Here is a 17884-nt window from a genome sequence, read left to right on the forward strand (position 1 = left end):
ATGATTGTTAAGACGTTTATGGAGCTCTCTACAGACAGTCATGACATTTGCCTCTTGGTAAGAAAAGGGAGCTGTCTGTTAGGTGTTAAAGTAGAAAACTGTAATCATGACAAGTTCTGGGAAAGTAACAGCAACTGGTTCTGAGCATCACGGATCGACCTCCTGCGGTTTTATGACACTGTCAGGGCGTTTCTCTGGTGTGAGACCAGCTGGCCAATGTTATGACAGAACCATTGTTATAATCTACAAAAGAGATGAGGAACACATTATGATTGTTCTTTTTATTACAACAGTACAGGAGGTCATTTAGAAACTGGTAGCCAGACAATACTTTGTTGTTCATCACGTGAAAAAAAAAGGCTTTAGTGGCCTTTATTAGAGCCTGATCAGACACTAAAGTGGGTAATGAGCCGCGTCAAGGACTAAGGCCTCTATACACGGTGGTGCTTTAATCCTGTGTCACCACAATATCACTGCTCTTCACTTTTAATGGGTTTCTGCTGACTTTCACTTTCACCAGTCAACAGTTTTTAAAACAGCACTGACAGAAAGTGTCTAACCTCATGATCTGAAGGTGCAATAGGAAGAAGTCCATTTAGACTGATGGACTATCTGCTAACGGGGAGCTACTGTATTCATCTCACATGAATACAATAAATCCTCTATCTGCATTTTTGGTAATTGTAAATACATTTCCAAATGCAACAACATTCAATAGAAACAGACCAATGACCTTGATCTGTGATCATTTTTTTCATATTTAAGCTTTCACCTTTAGTTGATTAAGATGAAAAAGTACTTCACAGAGTCATTTTTTACTGCCCTGTATTTTGTAGTTTGAAGTAACACAACTATTACTAGAGTAACTATTTTCCTACTTCTCGAGGCACCTCTTCTGATATGTAACACACACCGGGTGGGTAACACATGCTTCATGCATGGCGGCACACACTCAAATCATATCAAAGCTCTTAAGCTTTTTGAGCTCTTGCAGATTCTCCAACTTGAAAGAGCGCTGCGTGTGTTATTCATGATGATGCTCTTTACAACCAATAATGGTTTTGTTCTATTAAAATGATTCTCGTCGTCAGCTTGAGGAAACGGACACAAAGAAAACTCCACCTCCATGTTGAAGGCTCTGTAGAACTGACACACAGTTTATTGCTCTAACTGAGCGCAATGATGAACATCAACATGATACTGGTTTTCCTCTTCACCTTCAGTAAGTACAGCTACATATGGTTTTCTCAACACATTTACCATTTCTCTTCAGAATGGACAAGAAAGTTGATCTTTGTGAATGTTTCAGGTTGGATCACTAAGTCAGATTTTGAGTTTCACTCAGTTCTGGTTCAGCCTGGTGAAGACGTCGCTCTGCTGTGCCCCAACTTAAGCAACATTGCTGAACACTTATTCTGGTATAAACTGATTGATGGACCCAGTGTCAGCCGCATCTCATCGATGGTTGATCCTGGATCTGAAGCTCGTCTATATGATGAATTTCAACGTGAGAAATTCAACATGATGTCAAACATCACAAACATTTTTCTGAACATCAAACAAGTGAATTTCTCAGATTCTGGAGTTTATATCTGTGGAACCATATCACCAAGCTGTCTGAAAATCTTCAGTGAAACATATTTACAAGTTGAAGGTAAGAATGTTTCCTCAGTGAACGGTCTCTCCAGTATTGTTTATACATTTATTTTCTTCATGGTTTTGTTCCGTCATTTTTTGAATGTGCAGTTTTTGATCGAGAAAGTTCCTGCTTTCTCAACAAAATCAGAACATTGGCCCAAAAAAGGAATTTTATATATTTATAATACATTTTAACTTAATTTAAAGGTCCGATTTAAATACTTTTCTATGACCTACTTGTAGTCTAGGTAACGTGATGCAAGTAAATAATATCTACCTCTTATAGGTCACTAGAGCTAATTTGTTTGTACTTTAAATCTGGGCCCACAGCTGCATCAGAACCAAAATCAATGGAAATACTGTAAGAAATGACAAAACGTTTTCCAAAAGAATGCTGTTAAAAACATACAGTCTATGTATGACAATTTATCTCTATAATTTCTGAAAATATGTCTCTACAACAGGTATTAACAGTTATACTGCCATTCAGGCGAGTAGATTAAATTGGTTGGTTTACAGGTGTGAAATAAAAGTAAAGGGGAGTTTGTGTCAGTCAACTTCCAGGGGCAAGTTGACCTGGAAACGTCTTTATTATAATGGACTGAGTTCACATTATATGTCTTTGTCTCGGTTGTAGATGGATTGGATGTAGCCAACAACCTGCCCACTGTCATTCTGGGAGGTGTGTTTTTTTCCCTGGTCATAATCATCCTGGGACTGGTTTTGAAAACCAGACCTTGTCATAAAGGTATTTTGTGGTTGTATTTTTATCTGTATTTTCTTCTCGACCAACTTCATAATGTGAAATGACACGATGAAAAAAGTTCAAACAGTTTGCCAGCTTCAGTGTCTCTGTTTTTCCAACAGACAAACAAACCAACAGACAGAATCAACAAAACAATGAGGTGATTTTTATTTTTTAAAAATCACTCAATCCTAAAACTCACTGAGTTGCTGTAAGTCATTTCTTGTTTTGTAGAATCTGGAGTCTGATCCTGTGAACTACGCAGCGCTGAATTTCAGACCCAAAGCAAACAGGAACAGAAGGCCTGCAGAGAGAGAGACGGATCCAAATGTGCTGTATGTTGCCACCAGATAGGCTCTCTCAATATTAATAACAGCAGCTAAGGAACAATAATGCTCTGTTATTGTCATGAGTTATTTCATAATCTACTTGTATTGTGTTTTTGTGTCTCTTATAGCAAAAATGCTTTTAATAATAATAATAAAAAACATCTTTGCTCAATCTTGATTGTGTACTATTTTGTGTTTGTCTATTACATAAATTCCCAATAAAATAAAATAAATGGAAGTTTATGGTTGTAACATTACAAAATGTGCCACACATGAATTTTAAATTTTTTAAACAATGTTTAACTACCCTAAACCCACATTGTCTTAGTGTAGTTCACCTAGCATCTTTTCCCACTACCATCTTTCATGACCTAAACACACATCACCGAGAGGAACATGCCCCAACATCACTAATGAAACGTTATGAAAGGACAGTAACTGAGGCTTTGCGCTTTTTGATTCTGCCATATTGCTGCTCTTGTTTGGTGAGTTTCAGCAGCAAGGAAGACATTGTTCTGCAAGTTTTTCAAGGCCTTCCCCGAGGCCCACTAAACACACTTTAAAAGAGAAGATCAAATCTCTTGATGTGAAAGCAGTGAAGCTTTTGCCACCTGTGGTTTTGGTGCAGCGCTGAAGGCTAGTCTCTCTGTGGCTAAATGTCACCGCAGTGGAAACTGGGGAGGGACTATCAGACCTGCTTGTTAGAAACCAACACATTAAACAACACACATCTCGCTGCTGTTTTATTTCACTTCAACTCCTTTGCAGAAACACACATTTTGATGTTATTCTCATTTTAAAAAAAAGGAAAGTTAAGTCCAACATGTCTGCTCAGTTTGAGGCCTTTCATGCTGAAGGTAAAGAGACCAGCAGCTTTCAGTTGTCCTCTCTCACATTGTGCTGCCTCTTCCTGAGAAGCGACATTCATCTCTGCCCGTTTATGACTCATTATAAGTGGTCGCATCATCTGCGTCACATGAGGCTTCTCCTCGTTAAATAAGCTGGTTCTGTTGCTCCCTTTGTGCAACTCATCTTATTCCACCAATCATGAAACAGTTTGCCTTCAGAAGTCCAGCAGATAAAATAAAGAGATTTTTTTTTTTAATGTGTCATAGCTGGATAACAGTCTGTGTTTGGAATGCGCAATATTATCGGCTGATATTAGCTGTAAAATGTAATATCGGACATCGGCCATTGCGTCAGAATAACTCAACAATATAAAAGCCGTTCTTATAAGACACACCACTGACAATGACACAAGCAGTGTTGTCATTGTCTTAGAGAGAGCAAATGAATAAATTTGACATTAAACATAATGCAAGTTGAAAGTGTTACATAATTTTCCGACTCCATTTCAGCATTTGCATTTAGTAGCAGGCTAAATTGACAAAGATTATGCAGCATTTTAATTCCACAGTAGAGAAAGACATATGGTTTCAGTAAGTAGATATAGGGAAAACTATCGGTATTGGTATCGGTTATCGGTTATCGGCCAAACGAGGTATAATATATCGGCATATCGGATATTGATCAAATATCCAATATCCGTGCATCACTAATCTGTGATTTTCACACTCATAAACGTTGATGCATAGATTCTTTACTAAAATGTCTGACACTTTTCTTGGGAGTCACATTTTAATTGGAAGAAATCAAACAGTTGGTAACATTATTAATTATTTAAATATAATTAATTTGAATCTTGTCAGTTTTTTCCTATGAAAAGTGTTTTGATGTGATCAGCCACTACAGAAGCAAAATACTCTGAACCAAATTAGACTGTATTGTTAAAGGAAGTCATGATGTGAAGAAAACTATAAATCTGAAGCGTTTTGCAGTTTGAGATGTGTTGCTGTTAGAGCTGTTTGTAGCGATAGCCTCCAAGATGGAGAAAACCCAAGAACACAAAGACCATAGATGTCATTGTTAGTGTTCATTTTACTGCATATGTGGTGTCATGTTGTTGTTCAGCTGCTGTGCACGGCTCCCTCACCAAAATTCACACACAAGATCACAGCACCTCTCAGCTGAAACACGTTCCCACGGCGACAGTGTTGGTCCTGTCTGAAGGGTGTGGTCTGTGGTTGAGTTTTGTTTTCAATGCATACAAGTTGTTTTTTTGTTGTTTTTTTTAATCTCACTATGATGTTTTGTGTATGATACATTTTTTAAATCAAACTAAATACGCTGACATGCAGCTGCAGCTCTGATCTGATCATAGCTGTGATGTTTTCATAATTGTCTGAAAAGAGTCGATGCATGAGGTTGTGCGACGCTCACCTCAGATGTGCTCAGACCACACTGCGCTGTCTCTTCCTGTCAAACACTCCTGCACATTTCTCTCCTCCCACTGCAGACCACTTGACTCTTTGCACAAAAAAGCCTGACAGTCATTGGTGTCGTGTGAGACTCTGTTTTTCATCAGATTTAATCTCACGATACGCTACATAGACGCTTCATTCACCTCTCTACACTGGATGCTTGAAACTAAACTGGAGGGTTTTCAGCATGACTTCCTTTCTGACTCAGTTCTACTGATCAGTTTTTGACCACTAGGAGGCGCTCACACAGCACTGAAGTTTCTTTCCCCAGGGAATCAGTTGACCTTTTGACATAAGAAGTCAACAACAACGAAACAGAAATAAATTAAGCAAGTCCCTGAAAAAACAACTTACCTGGTCTAGATGGAGCAGAACACTGTGAATGCCAGGCCCTTATTTATCCCCAAGCAAGTGGACTCTACTGAATGGGAGTGCATTTTAAATGGTCCATCCATTTTAATTTTCAGAGAAACTTTACTGTGAGCCACAATAATGTAAAATAAGAGAAATTAATCATTTTGTTTTAACCTGGGTCTCAGTTTTTGAACTGTTTTATATCAGTATAAAATGAAGCTATAAAAGTCACTTGTGTACTGTAGGTAAACCAAGAAATACTGTAGGTAAATCAAGTAATTATACTGGATTAGCAGTATAATTATGCTGGAAACTGTTGTTTAGTTGGTTGCTCAAAAAATAAAAAAATAAATAAATCACACCTTTTGCTTACAATCACCTCATGTTCCAGTATCAGAGTTATTTTTAAAAGTTTGTTTTTTGGACTATTATGGAGCTTTGTAATTTCTAAGATTGGTGCTGACCTCAGACATTCAGCGATTTAGGTCACAGAAGTGGGTCTGTGGCGACGTGTGTGGGTCACAACGTGCTTCGCAAATCCAGGAGATCACATAACGACATAGCATGCTTTTCTTTTTTTGGTGGTAAATTTAATTCATTGATGAGAAGTCAGAGGTAGACAACTTAAAGTGTACTTACCATAGTAAAGATAATTGTCTTTAAAAATGTCTGCAAAGAACAACAATGATAATCTAGCTCAAACATTTTACCATCAAAATAAGTAAAGAGTCAAATACAAATAGCACAGAGTTAAAGAAAAGAAAGAAAGCGATGGTCTTTCAGCTCCGATTTACAAAACAATCACATCTTGGTTGTACTAATTGATGGGAAATTATCCGCATTTACATCTGTACAGAGGAGTACACACACTCAGATGTTTCATTTCTCTGCCTTGTTGATCTGCTGCTCTTCTTGTCTGTTAATCGTCTCGTCCTCAATGCCGCATAATGAAGGTTTTCCCCATTTAGGTCACCCTATACATCAGACAAAAAAAAAGGAAAATTATTGTAAATTGAGAAGAAAAAGTTACTATTGATGTGAATTTTATGAATTAAAAAAAAACAATACTTCTGTAATGGTTGTTGAAGGAAAAGGCCTTCTGGACTGAGAGTCTGAAAAAGTATAACATATCCCATTTTTGATGCTGTCTTGATTTTTTTGTGTATTACTAATATGTAATATATAGTTGAAGTACCTGGGTCTTCAGAGTGGTTTCTCTTGTAGATAATGAACAACAACACGGCCTGTGAAACACTTAGAAATGTGGTGAATACTAAAGCTCCTGTCAGGAGATACACAGAGTCTGTCTCAGCTGTAGAGACAGAAACAACACATGATCAAATACTTAGTGTCTGAAAGAGAGAACTGTATTTGAGTGGAAAACAAAATCTGAGTAAAAGTTGTTACTCACTCTTCACATTGAGGTTCGTCCCGTTTCCAAACAGTATTCGTCCACATGAGGCAACAGCACAGTAGTAGGTCCCAGCGTTGGACACAGTGAGGTTCTTCAATGGCAGACTGAACACACATGTATTACTTTGTTCCCCAGGCTTCCTCCCACATTGATGGTTGCTCCCTCCATGAGTGTAAATTAGTCCTGGATAATGTTCCTCAGAGTTTCTGAACCAGTAAACTCTGTGTTCTCCACCACAGCTCCCAGTTTGTAATGTACAGTTCAGAGTCACAGAGTCTCCTGGTGGGATAATTTCAGTTTCTGACTGTTGGTCAATTAAAGCCTGGATGTTTAATACTGATTCTTGGACGTGAATGACGGTGCCCCCATCAAACTCAATCTTGTATGAATGCCCAGTTATGCAGAAATAAGTCGCTGAGTCAGAGGGCTGCAGATTTGCAATCCTCAGGTTACTTAGATGTTCTTCAGTGTCTAGGGTGAAGCGGGGATTATCTTTGAACTCATTATAAAATGTTCCATTTTCATACTTGTAGGCAGTACAAATGGGCTTTGGCTTCTGTCCAAATGATAGTTTGTACCAGTTAATCTTTGAAGTTGATTGTGGGTTATAAAAACATTGCACAGTTACACTTTCTCCAGCTTTTACTGAAACAAACCGACTGCCTTGTTGAACAGATGAGGAGACCTGGTGAACCGTCTGAGCTGAGATAAGGAGAGACGGATTAAAATATATCTTATATCAAACATGCAAAAACAAATTGAAATACTCTGACTCATATTACAATGCCAGAAAAACAAACTTACCAAATTTGAATGAGAATAAAAATGTAAGACTGACGGCAAACTGTCCAGGATTCATCTTGATCAACGAGCTGAATGAGAAAAACTCCACGCCTTTGTTCCGTTTTAATCGACTGCACTAAAATCGACTGACAAAGTAGAAGTGAGAACTTATGTCATGATTACCACCATCTACAGGCCAGAATGAAACAAAGGTAGACAAGGAGGAGACAGACTTGTCATTTCTGCTGTGGAAAATTAGCTGCATTAGCTGCAAAGGAAATCCCTCCTCTAGTGTTTTGTTCTAGTTTAAATTCTGCCTGCAAAAATATCACAAACAACTTTGAAAATTGCTGTTGCTTCAAGACAAAGACAACACTTTATAAGTGGCCACAATGTCAGACCTGTGGCCACTTATAAAAAAGTGCACACAAAATATGGAGCATGATGCTTTTAAAGTAAGATTAGATCAAGACTTTGGTTCAGATTTCACTGAATGTTTGCAGTGAAATCTGTTCATTTCAAGTGTGTTACCACATCCTATAGGACCAAACCTATAACGTCTTTATCATCATGTGTGGGGTGTCTAAGGTTGTGAAAATCAACCAAAAGTTTTAAAATCCTGTCATGTGAACAAGGAGTGTCGTTTGGTCAGATGACACCAAACATGAACTCTTTGATTGGCATTTCACATAGGAGGAAGACTGGTTCTGAAAATCAACCCTAAAACACCATGCCGGGTATTAGCAATGAAGGCTTGGGTTGTCTTAGAGAAGAGGGCTGGATAGCGAAATGTACTGAGACTCTGTAAAGTATCAAACTGACAATATTTGGAAAAAGCTGAAGATCAGAGTGTCCAGAAAATGCCTGCAGAAATTATGTGCAAAAGAATTGTCAAAAAACACACCTGTGAGATATATTTGACTAGTTTCTCCAAGCAGGAGACATTTAGAAGTTGTCAAGAATTACACTTTCTAAAAATATTTAATACATTTTTGATAAATACATTCAGAAATTGTATCCAGTGGCATCCCATTTTTGGATCATTTGGGATCTAATGTGCTTTGATTTCTTTCTAAAGGCTGCTAGGATCAGACTGGCAGGTGTTATTATCTCACATGTCTGTTTTGATGATAGTTGCACTTGTTACAGTCAGACCTTTTACTGGAACTTGAGGATATATCAACTACAGAAGACATCACCCATACATTTTGGATCACGTAGTGTAGATACAGTCATCACCTCCACCCACGACATTTAGGAGCAAGAAATGTTTTAAGTTTACAGACATAATAGCTACTGTATTCTACCACTTAGATTAATCTCCAATTATAACCTGTCAGACATTTTCTACAAACTTCCACCAGCAAAACTAGAACATCTTCTTCAGAAACCAAGGTTGTTATCTCCAGAGGACACTGATGAAAGCTCTAGCTGTAGTTAGGTTTCAGTGTATTGGAGACTAAACCAAGAGTGGGCTACACCTGAGGCTTGAGAAGGCCTCCACAGTTTATAGAAACAAAGGTTTCTGGTTCATAAACAGAACAAAGGTTCATGTCCCAGATCAGAGATTGGTTGAATCTTTACTGGATTGAATCTACAAGAGCTAGAAGTCAGAATGTTGCCAAGGCAAAGACAAGGTTTCCAAAGATTTATTTGAAAAGCTGATATGATGATGATAGAAACCAGTGTGAAGAGTCAGATAGAAATAGATGAGTGATTTGATTGATTCTTCTTATGGACACATGGTGCGCTGTTGGATTTGCTTGGAGGCTTGTTAACGTATACTTTGTCATGGTCTTATGTAAGCTTTTGACCGACATGCAGAACACTCTCAGGAGGCAGATGAGAAAATTAATGAAGTTTATTGAACAACATGTCAGGGTTCCTGTGTGTGTGTGTGTGTGTGTGGGGGTGTGTGTGTGTGTGTGTGTGTGTGTGTGTGTGTGTGTGTGTGTGTGTGTGTGTGTGTGTGAGAGTGATGCATCTGTTCCAGCGAGTATCTCATCTGCCTAATCAGTGTTGGGGATAAAGGAGCAGCAGAACATTCACTCAGTGCTGGATGATTAACTGCACCGGTAGTCTCTCTAGCCGTCTCTTGTGGTTTACATTATTAGTTGTTTTGATCTGTCTCTTCAGTAATTTACCAGTGGTTTCATAGTCCCTGTGTTTGCCTGCCTTTAGGTCAGTCTCTGGAGTTTCAACTGGATCAAGTTCCATTGTTTTCTCCTCCTGAGGATTTTACCTCCAAGTCTGCCTGCCCGCTGCTCCCTCCACACCTCTCCATCAATTCTCTGGCTCCCAGTCAATACCATCCTCACTCTTCTCAGGAACCTCCGTGAAACATTTTCCACACTGGACCTTGGCACATTCCCCCATGCCTCAACCAGAACCATTCTAAAGTAAGCCGTTTCATATTGCATCGCTGATCATCTAATTTTGGACCACCAGTAACCCCGCTCTCATTCCAGGCACCTCCGATTGCACGACACCACCAGCCCCAGAAGGATTAAGAAGAATTGCCTTTAAGTTGTCTGTCTTTAAGAAAATAAAATCCTTACCTTTACTCAGGCTTCTTGATTTTGCATGTGGGTCAGAAGGTTAAAACCAAACATGGCACAACAATAAAACTGATTATGCTTCTTTGTCCAGAAAATCTGGAAACAAGGGAAGGATCAGCAAGACTGAATGGTGAGTACTTGGAGAGGTCAGGGTGGAATGTTCAGGAGAAATGAGGATCTTACTAATGATGATGATGAAGAGTCCATGAGGGGAGGAGTCTTAGAACTGCCATAGCGAGTGAGATCTTTGGTATGATACAAGGAAAGCTACTGGATGGTGAAGACGTTGGAGGACGGACAGGATACGTAGAGTTTGAATTGAGGAAAAGGAGTGGAACTAAAGGAGTCTTTAGATTGTGAGGAGAAACCAGACTGACTTGAGGAGGAGAATCCAGAGAGGAGACTGGTGACTTCAAGAGATCATCAAAAAGTAGCACAAAGACCAAACTATCGCAGCGACAACAGAGGAGTCAGAGTATCATGTTAGGTTGAAACTCAGGCACCGAAGGACTGGCAACTAGCTCCTCTTGTCCTCGGGCTGATAAGCCGAGATGATTAGCAGGGGTGTGAGATTGATTGGCAGGTCCAACCTCCACAGCAGCTTCCTGGCTCCCTCTGGTGGAAACTGTGAGAAACTGAAGACCCCACACAATATCCAAACCCCAGCTCCCTAATAGGATATAGGATGACTTCAAGCAATAGAAGTAGCTACATAAGATCCTTCAGCATCTTTTGTTCCTTTTGTTGAGCGCATATGCACTTGTGTTCTACTCAACAAATACATTGTACAGTAAAGATTTTATAACTCTTTTTTTTTTGGTTATTGTTAAATTTAAGCTGATGTATGGTCATTGTTTTTTTTATAAAGAAAACTCATCTAGCGTGACTAACAACTTATGTGTATTTTCAAGAAGAAAATAGGAAATGGAGACGAAACACTCTCACCTTTTCCTGTTTGCCACAGAGAACAACATTCAGATCAGGCCCAGTGAGGTCATCAGGATCAAGTCTTTGAGCAAAAGACAGTCTATGTCAAGTCTCTGGTCTTTCAACAAGTTTTTTTTTTTCCAAATTTGTTTATGAATTTGTGGGTTTGAACTGGTTATTTATTACATTGTTGAGTTGTTTCCAATTTGGTTGTTTGAGAAACCAGTGTGTAGAGTTATGGACATTATGAAACATCTGCATCAGATTACATATGGCTATTGATTTGAAACAAGTAGACATGATTTTCAAGCTGAGCCTGTAAAAAACCTCACACTTCTAAAACAGCTGGTGGTTACATATACCACAAAAGATTACCTTTTTTTCCCACCTGAGACTTGCCATCCCTTCTAGCCCCGACCCAAATAAAGATGTCTCTAAAGACGTAGTTATTTGCATAAAATACCTCATGTTTGCTTTGTAGCACTTCATGTTGTCTTATGAAAATTATATTTAAAAGTGAGTTTTCTGGTAAGGATCATTTGGGAGCATTTTGATTTCTAAGATCAACGTTGGCATCGAGCGTACGGCGATGTAGGTCACAGAACTGGGTCTGTGGCGACGTGTGTGGCTGACACTGTACCTGTAGACAACATCATGACATGCCATGCTATGTTTTTTGTTTTTTTTGTGGTAAATTTAATTTCTTGATGAGAATTCACAATAAGACAACTCAAAATATTCTTGCAAAAATGAATTTCCTTTAAAAATCTCACCATGTAATGGTGACTTAGCAGTCTGTTTGTCATGAAAACTTGAAAACAAGTTAGCAGAAAAACTATGTAAAAGAGATAAAGATTGTTGCTTCTGAACTGTCAGTCTGTTTTACAAGGCAAGAGCAACATGGATCAGTTTTCCAGCTCTACAACAGAGGAGTACACACAGTCAGGTTTTTCATTTCTCTGCCTTGATGATCTGCTGCTCTTCTGGTCTGATAATCTTCTGGTCCTCAAAGCTACATAATGAAGGTTTTCACCATTTAGGTCACCCTGCAAATAAAAGGAAAAAAAGCTCATTTTAAAATGATTGTTAATTAATGAGAATGGCATGAGTCCTAATGACATAAGTGTTATTAAAAAAAATCTACTTCAGTGGTTGTTGAAGGAGAAGACCTTCTGGACTGAGAATCTGAAAAAGAGTGAAACTGCTTTTATTGAAGCCGTCTTGAGTTTGTAGGTATTAGTAGTATATAGTTGAAGTACCTGGGTCTTCAGAGTGGTTTCTCTTGTAGAGAATGAACAACAACACGGCCTGTGAAACACTTAGAAATGTGGTGAATACTAAAGCTCCTGTCAGGAGATACACAGAGTCTGTCTCAGCTGTAGAGACAGAAAGAACACATGATCAAATACTTAGTGTCTGAAAGAGAGAGGGTTTTTTTTTTTTAGTAAAAACAAATAAAGAAGCCATGCTAAAGTTGTTACTCACTCTTCACATTGAGGTTCGTCCCGTTTCCAAACAGTATTCGTCCACATGAGGCAACAGCACAGTAGTAGGTCCCAGCGTTGGACACAGTGAGGTTCTTCAATGGCAGACTGAACACACATGTATTACTTTGTTCCCCAGGCTTCCTCTCACATTGATGGTTGCTCCCTCCATGAGTGTAAATTAGTCCTGGATAATGTTCCTCAGAGTTTCTGAACCAGTAAACTCTGTGTTCTCCACCACAGCTCCCAGTTTGTAATGTACAGTTCAGAGTCACAGAGTCTCCTGGCTGGAAAATCTCAGTTTCTGACTGTTGGTCGATTAAAGCCTGGATGTTTAATCCTGATCCTTCGACATGGATGATGGTGCCCCAATCGAACTCAAGCCTGAATGAATTCCCAGTGATGCAGTAATATATCGCTGAATCGGAGGGCTGCAGATTTGTAATCTTGAGGTTCTTTTGATTATCTTTGGTGTCCACCGTGAAGCGGGGATTGTCTTTGAACTCATTGTAAAAAGTTCCATTTGATCCATAGCTGTAGACAGTGGAGATGAGTTTTGGTTTTTGTCCCAATGTTAGTTTGTACCAGTTAAACTTTGAAGATGAATTTGGGTCATAAAAACATTGCAGAGTTACATTTTTTCCAGCTTTTACTGAAAAGAACTGACTGCCTTGTTTGACAGACGAGGAGACCTGAAGGACTGTCTGAGCTGAGATAAGGAGAGACGGATCAGTATCTCTTAAATCAAACATGCAAAAACATATTGAAATACTCATATTACTCATATTGCAATGCCAATTAAATAAACTTACCAAATTTTAACGATAATAAAAATGTAAAACTGACGGCAAACTGTCCAGGATTCATCTTGATCAACGAGTCGAGCTGAATGAGAAAAACTCCACGCCTTTGTTCCGTTTCAATCGACTGCACTAAATTTGACTGACAAATTAGAAGTGAGAACTTATGTCATGATCACTACCACCTAGAATGAAAAAAAAGGTAGACGAGTAGGAGACAGACTTGTCATTTCTGCTGTAGCTTTAAAGATGACATGGAAAATTAGCTGCATTTGGCAAAGGAAACTCCTCCTCTAGCGTTACGTACTAGTTTATATTCTGTATGGGAAAATATCACGTACAACTTTGAAAATTCGTTATTTTGATGTTTAAAGACAAAGAAATCAGAACACCAAACCACTTTACAAGCGGCCACCATGTCAGACCTGTGGCTGGTTGTAAAGGCAGAGTACACACAAAATATGGAGCATGCTTTTAAAGTAAGATTAGATCAAGACTTTGGTTTTGTGTGAATTTCCATCTGAATGTTTGCAGTGAAATCTGCTCATTTACATGTGTTACCACATCCTATACACTGTGTTTCAAATTATTATGCAAATTGGATTTAAGTGTCATAAAGATTTAATTTTTTGTTGTGGTATTAAATTTATAGATGGTATTGTGTCTCAGGGCTCTTTGAATCACTGTAATTAATTTCAGAGAGCTGGGTTGATTAGTTTGTCTGGTGAGAAAATGAACTAAAGGAAATCTACTTAAGAAGGATGTTCCACATTATTAAGCAGGCCACAGGTTTAAAGCAATATTGGAAAGAGAAACGTTCTCTTCTGACAAAAATCATTAGATAGTGTAGTGCCATATGACAAAGTATGAAAACATTAGATATTTAACGAAAACTGAAGCGTTATCATACTGTGAAGAGATTTGTGGCTGATTCAGAACAAAGATGGGTTTGTGCAGACAAAAGCATAATGAGGAAGGTTTCTGTTAGATAAGTTCATCGGATTAAGAGAGCAGCTGTTAAAATGGCATGGCAAAGCAGCAGACAGTTATTTGAAGCTCCTGGTGCTTCTCAAACCTCAAGGTGGAGGATCCTCCAGAGGCTTGTTGTATATGAACCTAGTATTTGGCCACCCCTAACCATTTCTCACAAGTAGAAACAGTCGCAGTGGGCCCAGCAGTACATGAAGAAACAGACTTGTTCACTGATGACTGCTGTGGCTTGGTGGATTGGTGGTGGGTGGCCATCATATCCCAACACGGCTGTGACGTCAGCAAGGAGTTGGTGGAGTCATTGTTTTGGGCCAAAATCATGGGGAGAGAGCTGGTCGGCCCCTTTAGGGTCCCTGAAGGTGTGAAAATGACCTCATATGGATTTTCTGACTGATCACTTTCTTTCATGGTTCAAAAAGAAGATCCGTACCTTCAGTAGCAAAATCATCTTCATGCATGACAATGCATGCTGCAAGGAATATCACTGTGTCATTCCTTACAGCATGACACAGGAATGCTGCAAGGAATTCCTGTGTGCCCCTTTTATAGGCATAAAAGGGGAGAAACTCATGGTGTGGTCACCATCCTCCTCTGACCTCAACCCTATTGAGAACCTTTGGAGTTTCCTCAAGCAGAAGATCTGAAGCTGGGATGCAGTTCATATGAAAACAGCAGCTCTGGGAAGGTATTCTGACATCCTGCAAAGAAATTAAAGCAGAAACTATCCACAGACTCACAAGTTCAATGGACGCAAGAATTGTGCAGGTGATATCAAAGAAGGGGTCCTATGTTAACATGTAACTTGGTCTGTTAAGATGTTTTACATTGAAATAGCTTTTGATTTTAGTACCTGTGACCACTTAATGCCACACATTCAAAGAATGACAGTTTGCAGTTATTTATAATCCATAAAATGTCTAGAAAATCTGCTGTGCATAATCATTTGGAACAGTGCCTTTTGAGTTTTTTATTTTTGAAAAAAGGACTGTTCTCATTGGGAGCTTTGTTCAGTAAAATTTGATTTATACTGTAATAGTTCATGACTTGAAAATTGACAAAAATGACTGACAATATTTGGAAAAAGCTGAAGATCAGAGTGTCCAGAAAATGCCTGCAGAACCTTTGAGATTGGAAGGCAGTTTGTGCAAAAGAATTGACTCTAATGTGGCTTTAAGGCGCTTTGTTGAATTTGATCACTGGAGAAACTAATTTGTACAGTGATGAATATTATGAAATATCTGCATCAGATGACACATGGGTATTGATTTGAAACATAGTTTTACATAGTTTTTAAGCTGTGCCTGTAAAAATCTCACTCTACCAAAGCAGCTGGTGGTTACATAAACCACAAAAGGTGACCTTTTTTTCACATCTGAGCACCTGCCTTCCCTCCTACCCTCACCCCAACAAACAATGTCTTTAAAGATGCAGTTAGTTGCTTAAAATACCTCATGTTTGCTTTCTAGCACCTCATGTTGTTTTATTAAAATTATTTTTAATATTGAGTATTCTGGTGAGGACCATTAGGGAGCAATTTGATTTCTAAGATCAACGTTGGCATCAAGCGTACGGCGATGTAGGTCACAGAACTGGGTCTGTGGCGACGTGTGTGGCTGACATTGTACCTGTAGACGCCATCATGACATGCCATGCTTTGTTTTCTCATAGTAAATTTATTTTCTTTATGAAAACTCACAATCAGAAAACTCTTAAAACTCTACGCGTATCATGGAGAGTCAGCAGGAGGTTCTTCATCAAAACTTGAAAACAAGTTAGCAGAAATAAGAAACTGGAAATATAAAAGAGACTTAAGATTTGTTCAGTCTGATTTACAATGTAGGAAAACTTAGATTAATTGTCCAGCTTAACAACAGAGGAGTAGACACAGTTAGTCTTTTCATTTCTCTGCCTTGCTGATCTGCTGCTCTTCTGGTCTGATAATCTTCCGGTCTTCAAAGCTGCATAATGAAGGTTTTCACCCTACAAATGAGAAAGGAAAGAAAGCCATTTTAAAATAATTAATTAATAAGAAAAATGTACTCATGACAAACGTTATTTAAAAAAAAGCACAATACTTCTGTAGTGGTTGATGAAGGAGACCTTCTGGTCTGAGAGTCTGAAAAGAATAACATATCCTTTATTAATGCCGTCTTGAGTTTGTAGGTATTAGTAGTACATAGTTGAAGTACCTGGGTCTTCAGAGTGGTTTCTCTTGTAGAGAATGAACAACAACACGGCCTGTGAAACACTTAGAAATGTGGTGAATACTAAAGCTCCTGTCAGGAGATACACAGAGTCTGTCTCAGCTGTAGAGACAGAAACAACACATGATCAAATACTTAGTGTCTGAAAAAGAGAACTGTATTTGAGTGGAAAACAAAGTAGAAGTTGTTACTCACTCTTCACATTGAGGTTCGTCCCGTTTCCAAACAGTATTCGTCCACATGAGGCAACAGCACAGTAGTAGGTCCCAGCGTTGGACACAGTGAGGTTCTTCAATGGCAGACTGAACACACATGTATTACTTTGTTCCCCAGGCTTCCTCTCACATTGATGGTTGCTCCCTCCATGAGTGTAAATTAGTCCTGGATAATGTTCCTCAGAGTTTCTGAACCAGTAAACTCTGTGTTCTCCACCACAGCTCCCAGTTTGTAATGTACAGTTCAGAGTCACAGAGTCTCCTGGTGGGATAATTTCAGTTTCTGACTGTTGGACCAAAGCCTGGATGTTTAATCCTGATTCTTGGACGTGAATGACGGTGCCCCCATCAAACTCAATCTTGAATGAATGCCCAGTAACGCAATAATAAGTCGCTGAGTCAGAGAGCTGCAGATTTGTAATCCTCAGGTTATTTAGATTTCCTTTAGTTTCTAGGGTGAAGCGGGGATTATCTTTGAACTCTCTTTGAAAAGTTCCTTTTGGGTCGTACTTGAAGACAGTAGAAATGAGTTGTGGTTTTTGACGCAAAGTTACTTTGTACCAGTAAGCCCTGGCAGCTGTATCAGGGTCACGAAAGCATTGCAGAGTTACACTTTCTCCAGCTTTTACTGAAACAAACCGACTGTCTTGTTGAACAGATGAGACCTGGTGAACTGTCTGAGCTGAGATAAGGAGAGACGGATTAATATCTTTTAAATCAAACATGTAAAAACTTATTAAAAATACTCTGAAAGACTCATATTATAATGGAAGAAAAAACTTACCAAATTTGAATAACAAAAATGTAACACTGACGGCAAACTGTCCAGGACTCATGTTGATCAACGAGTCGACCTGAATGAGGAAAACTCCACGCCTTTGGTCCTTTTTGATAGACAACACTAAATCTGACACGTTATGTCATGTTCGCTACCACCTATAGGCCAGAGTGAAAAAAGATAGATGAGGAGGAGACTGATGGGCCATTTCTGCCTATATCTTTAAAGATTATACAAAAGTCATTTTGTATGTTCCTTTAAACATATAAATTCACTCTAAATTGTGACATCACTGCATCTTTTCATGGATTATTTTGAAATTGATTTTTTTCTGTAATTTATTA

At 38.7% G+C, this 17884-nt stretch overlaps 3 protein-coding genes and 1 long non-coding RNA gene across 4 annotated transcripts; 1 reads left to right on the forward strand and 3 right to left on the reverse strand.

Moving 5' to 3' along the window:
- Positions 1 to 1146: 1146 nt before the first annotated feature.
- Positions 1147 to 2433, forward strand: LOC106929615 (uncharacterized). Its single transcript, XR_015766203.1, has 3 exons — positions 1147 to 1222; positions 1310 to 1654; positions 2276 to 2433. It is a non-coding gene; the product is annotated as an uncharacterized LOC106929615 (long non-coding RNA).
- Positions 2434 to 5898: 3465 nt separating this feature from the next.
- LOC106929797 (signal-regulatory protein beta-2) lies at positions 5899 to 7743 on the reverse strand. Its single transcript, XM_088015438.1, has 5 exons — positions 7606 to 7743; positions 6799 to 7503; positions 6583 to 6699; positions 6456 to 6499; positions 5899 to 6361 (listed from the first exon to the last, which is right to left on the reverse strand). The coding sequence occupies exons 1-5, from the start codon at positions 7658 to 7660 to the stop codon at positions 6230 to 6232; spliced, it is 1053 nt and encodes a 350-aa protein (XP_087871564.1). The 5' UTR covers positions 7661 to 7743; the 3' UTR covers positions 5899 to 6229.
- A 3154-nt stretch (positions 7744 to 10897) lies between these two features.
- On the reverse strand, positions 10898 to 13305 carry LOC148153950 (V-set and immunoglobulin domain-containing protein 1-like). The gene is made up of 4 exons (XM_088015989.1): positions 12555 to 13305; positions 12329 to 12445; positions 12214 to 12254; positions 10898 to 12115 (listed from the first exon to the last, which is right to left on the reverse strand). The coding sequence occupies exons 1-4, from the start codon at positions 13303 to 13305 to the stop codon at positions 11975 to 11977; spliced, it is 1050 nt and encodes a 349-aa protein (XP_087872115.1). The 3' UTR covers positions 10898 to 11974.
- Positions 13306 to 16084: 2779 nt separating this feature from the next.
- Positions 16085 to 17598, reverse strand: LOC106929623 (signal-regulatory protein beta-2-like). Its single transcript, XM_088015488.1, has 5 exons — positions 17547 to 17598; positions 16743 to 17444; positions 16533 to 16649; positions 16419 to 16459; positions 16085 to 16323 (listed from the first exon to the last, which is right to left on the reverse strand). Exons 1-5 carry the CDS (start codon positions 17596 to 17598, stop codon positions 16195 to 16197), a joined length of 1041 nt encoding a protein of 346 aa, XP_087871614.1. The 3' UTR covers positions 16085 to 16194.
- Between the last annotated feature and the right edge of the window lie 286 nt (positions 17599 to 17884).

This window comes from Poecilia mexicana, unplaced genomic scaffold, assembly GCF_051168715.1.
Source record: "Poecilia mexicana isolate PSO_F unplaced genomic scaffold, ASM5116871v1 scaffold_18, whole genome shotgun sequence".
Classification (NCBI taxonomy): Eukaryota; Metazoa; Chordata; class Actinopteri; order Cyprinodontiformes; family Poeciliidae; genus Poecilia; species Poecilia mexicana.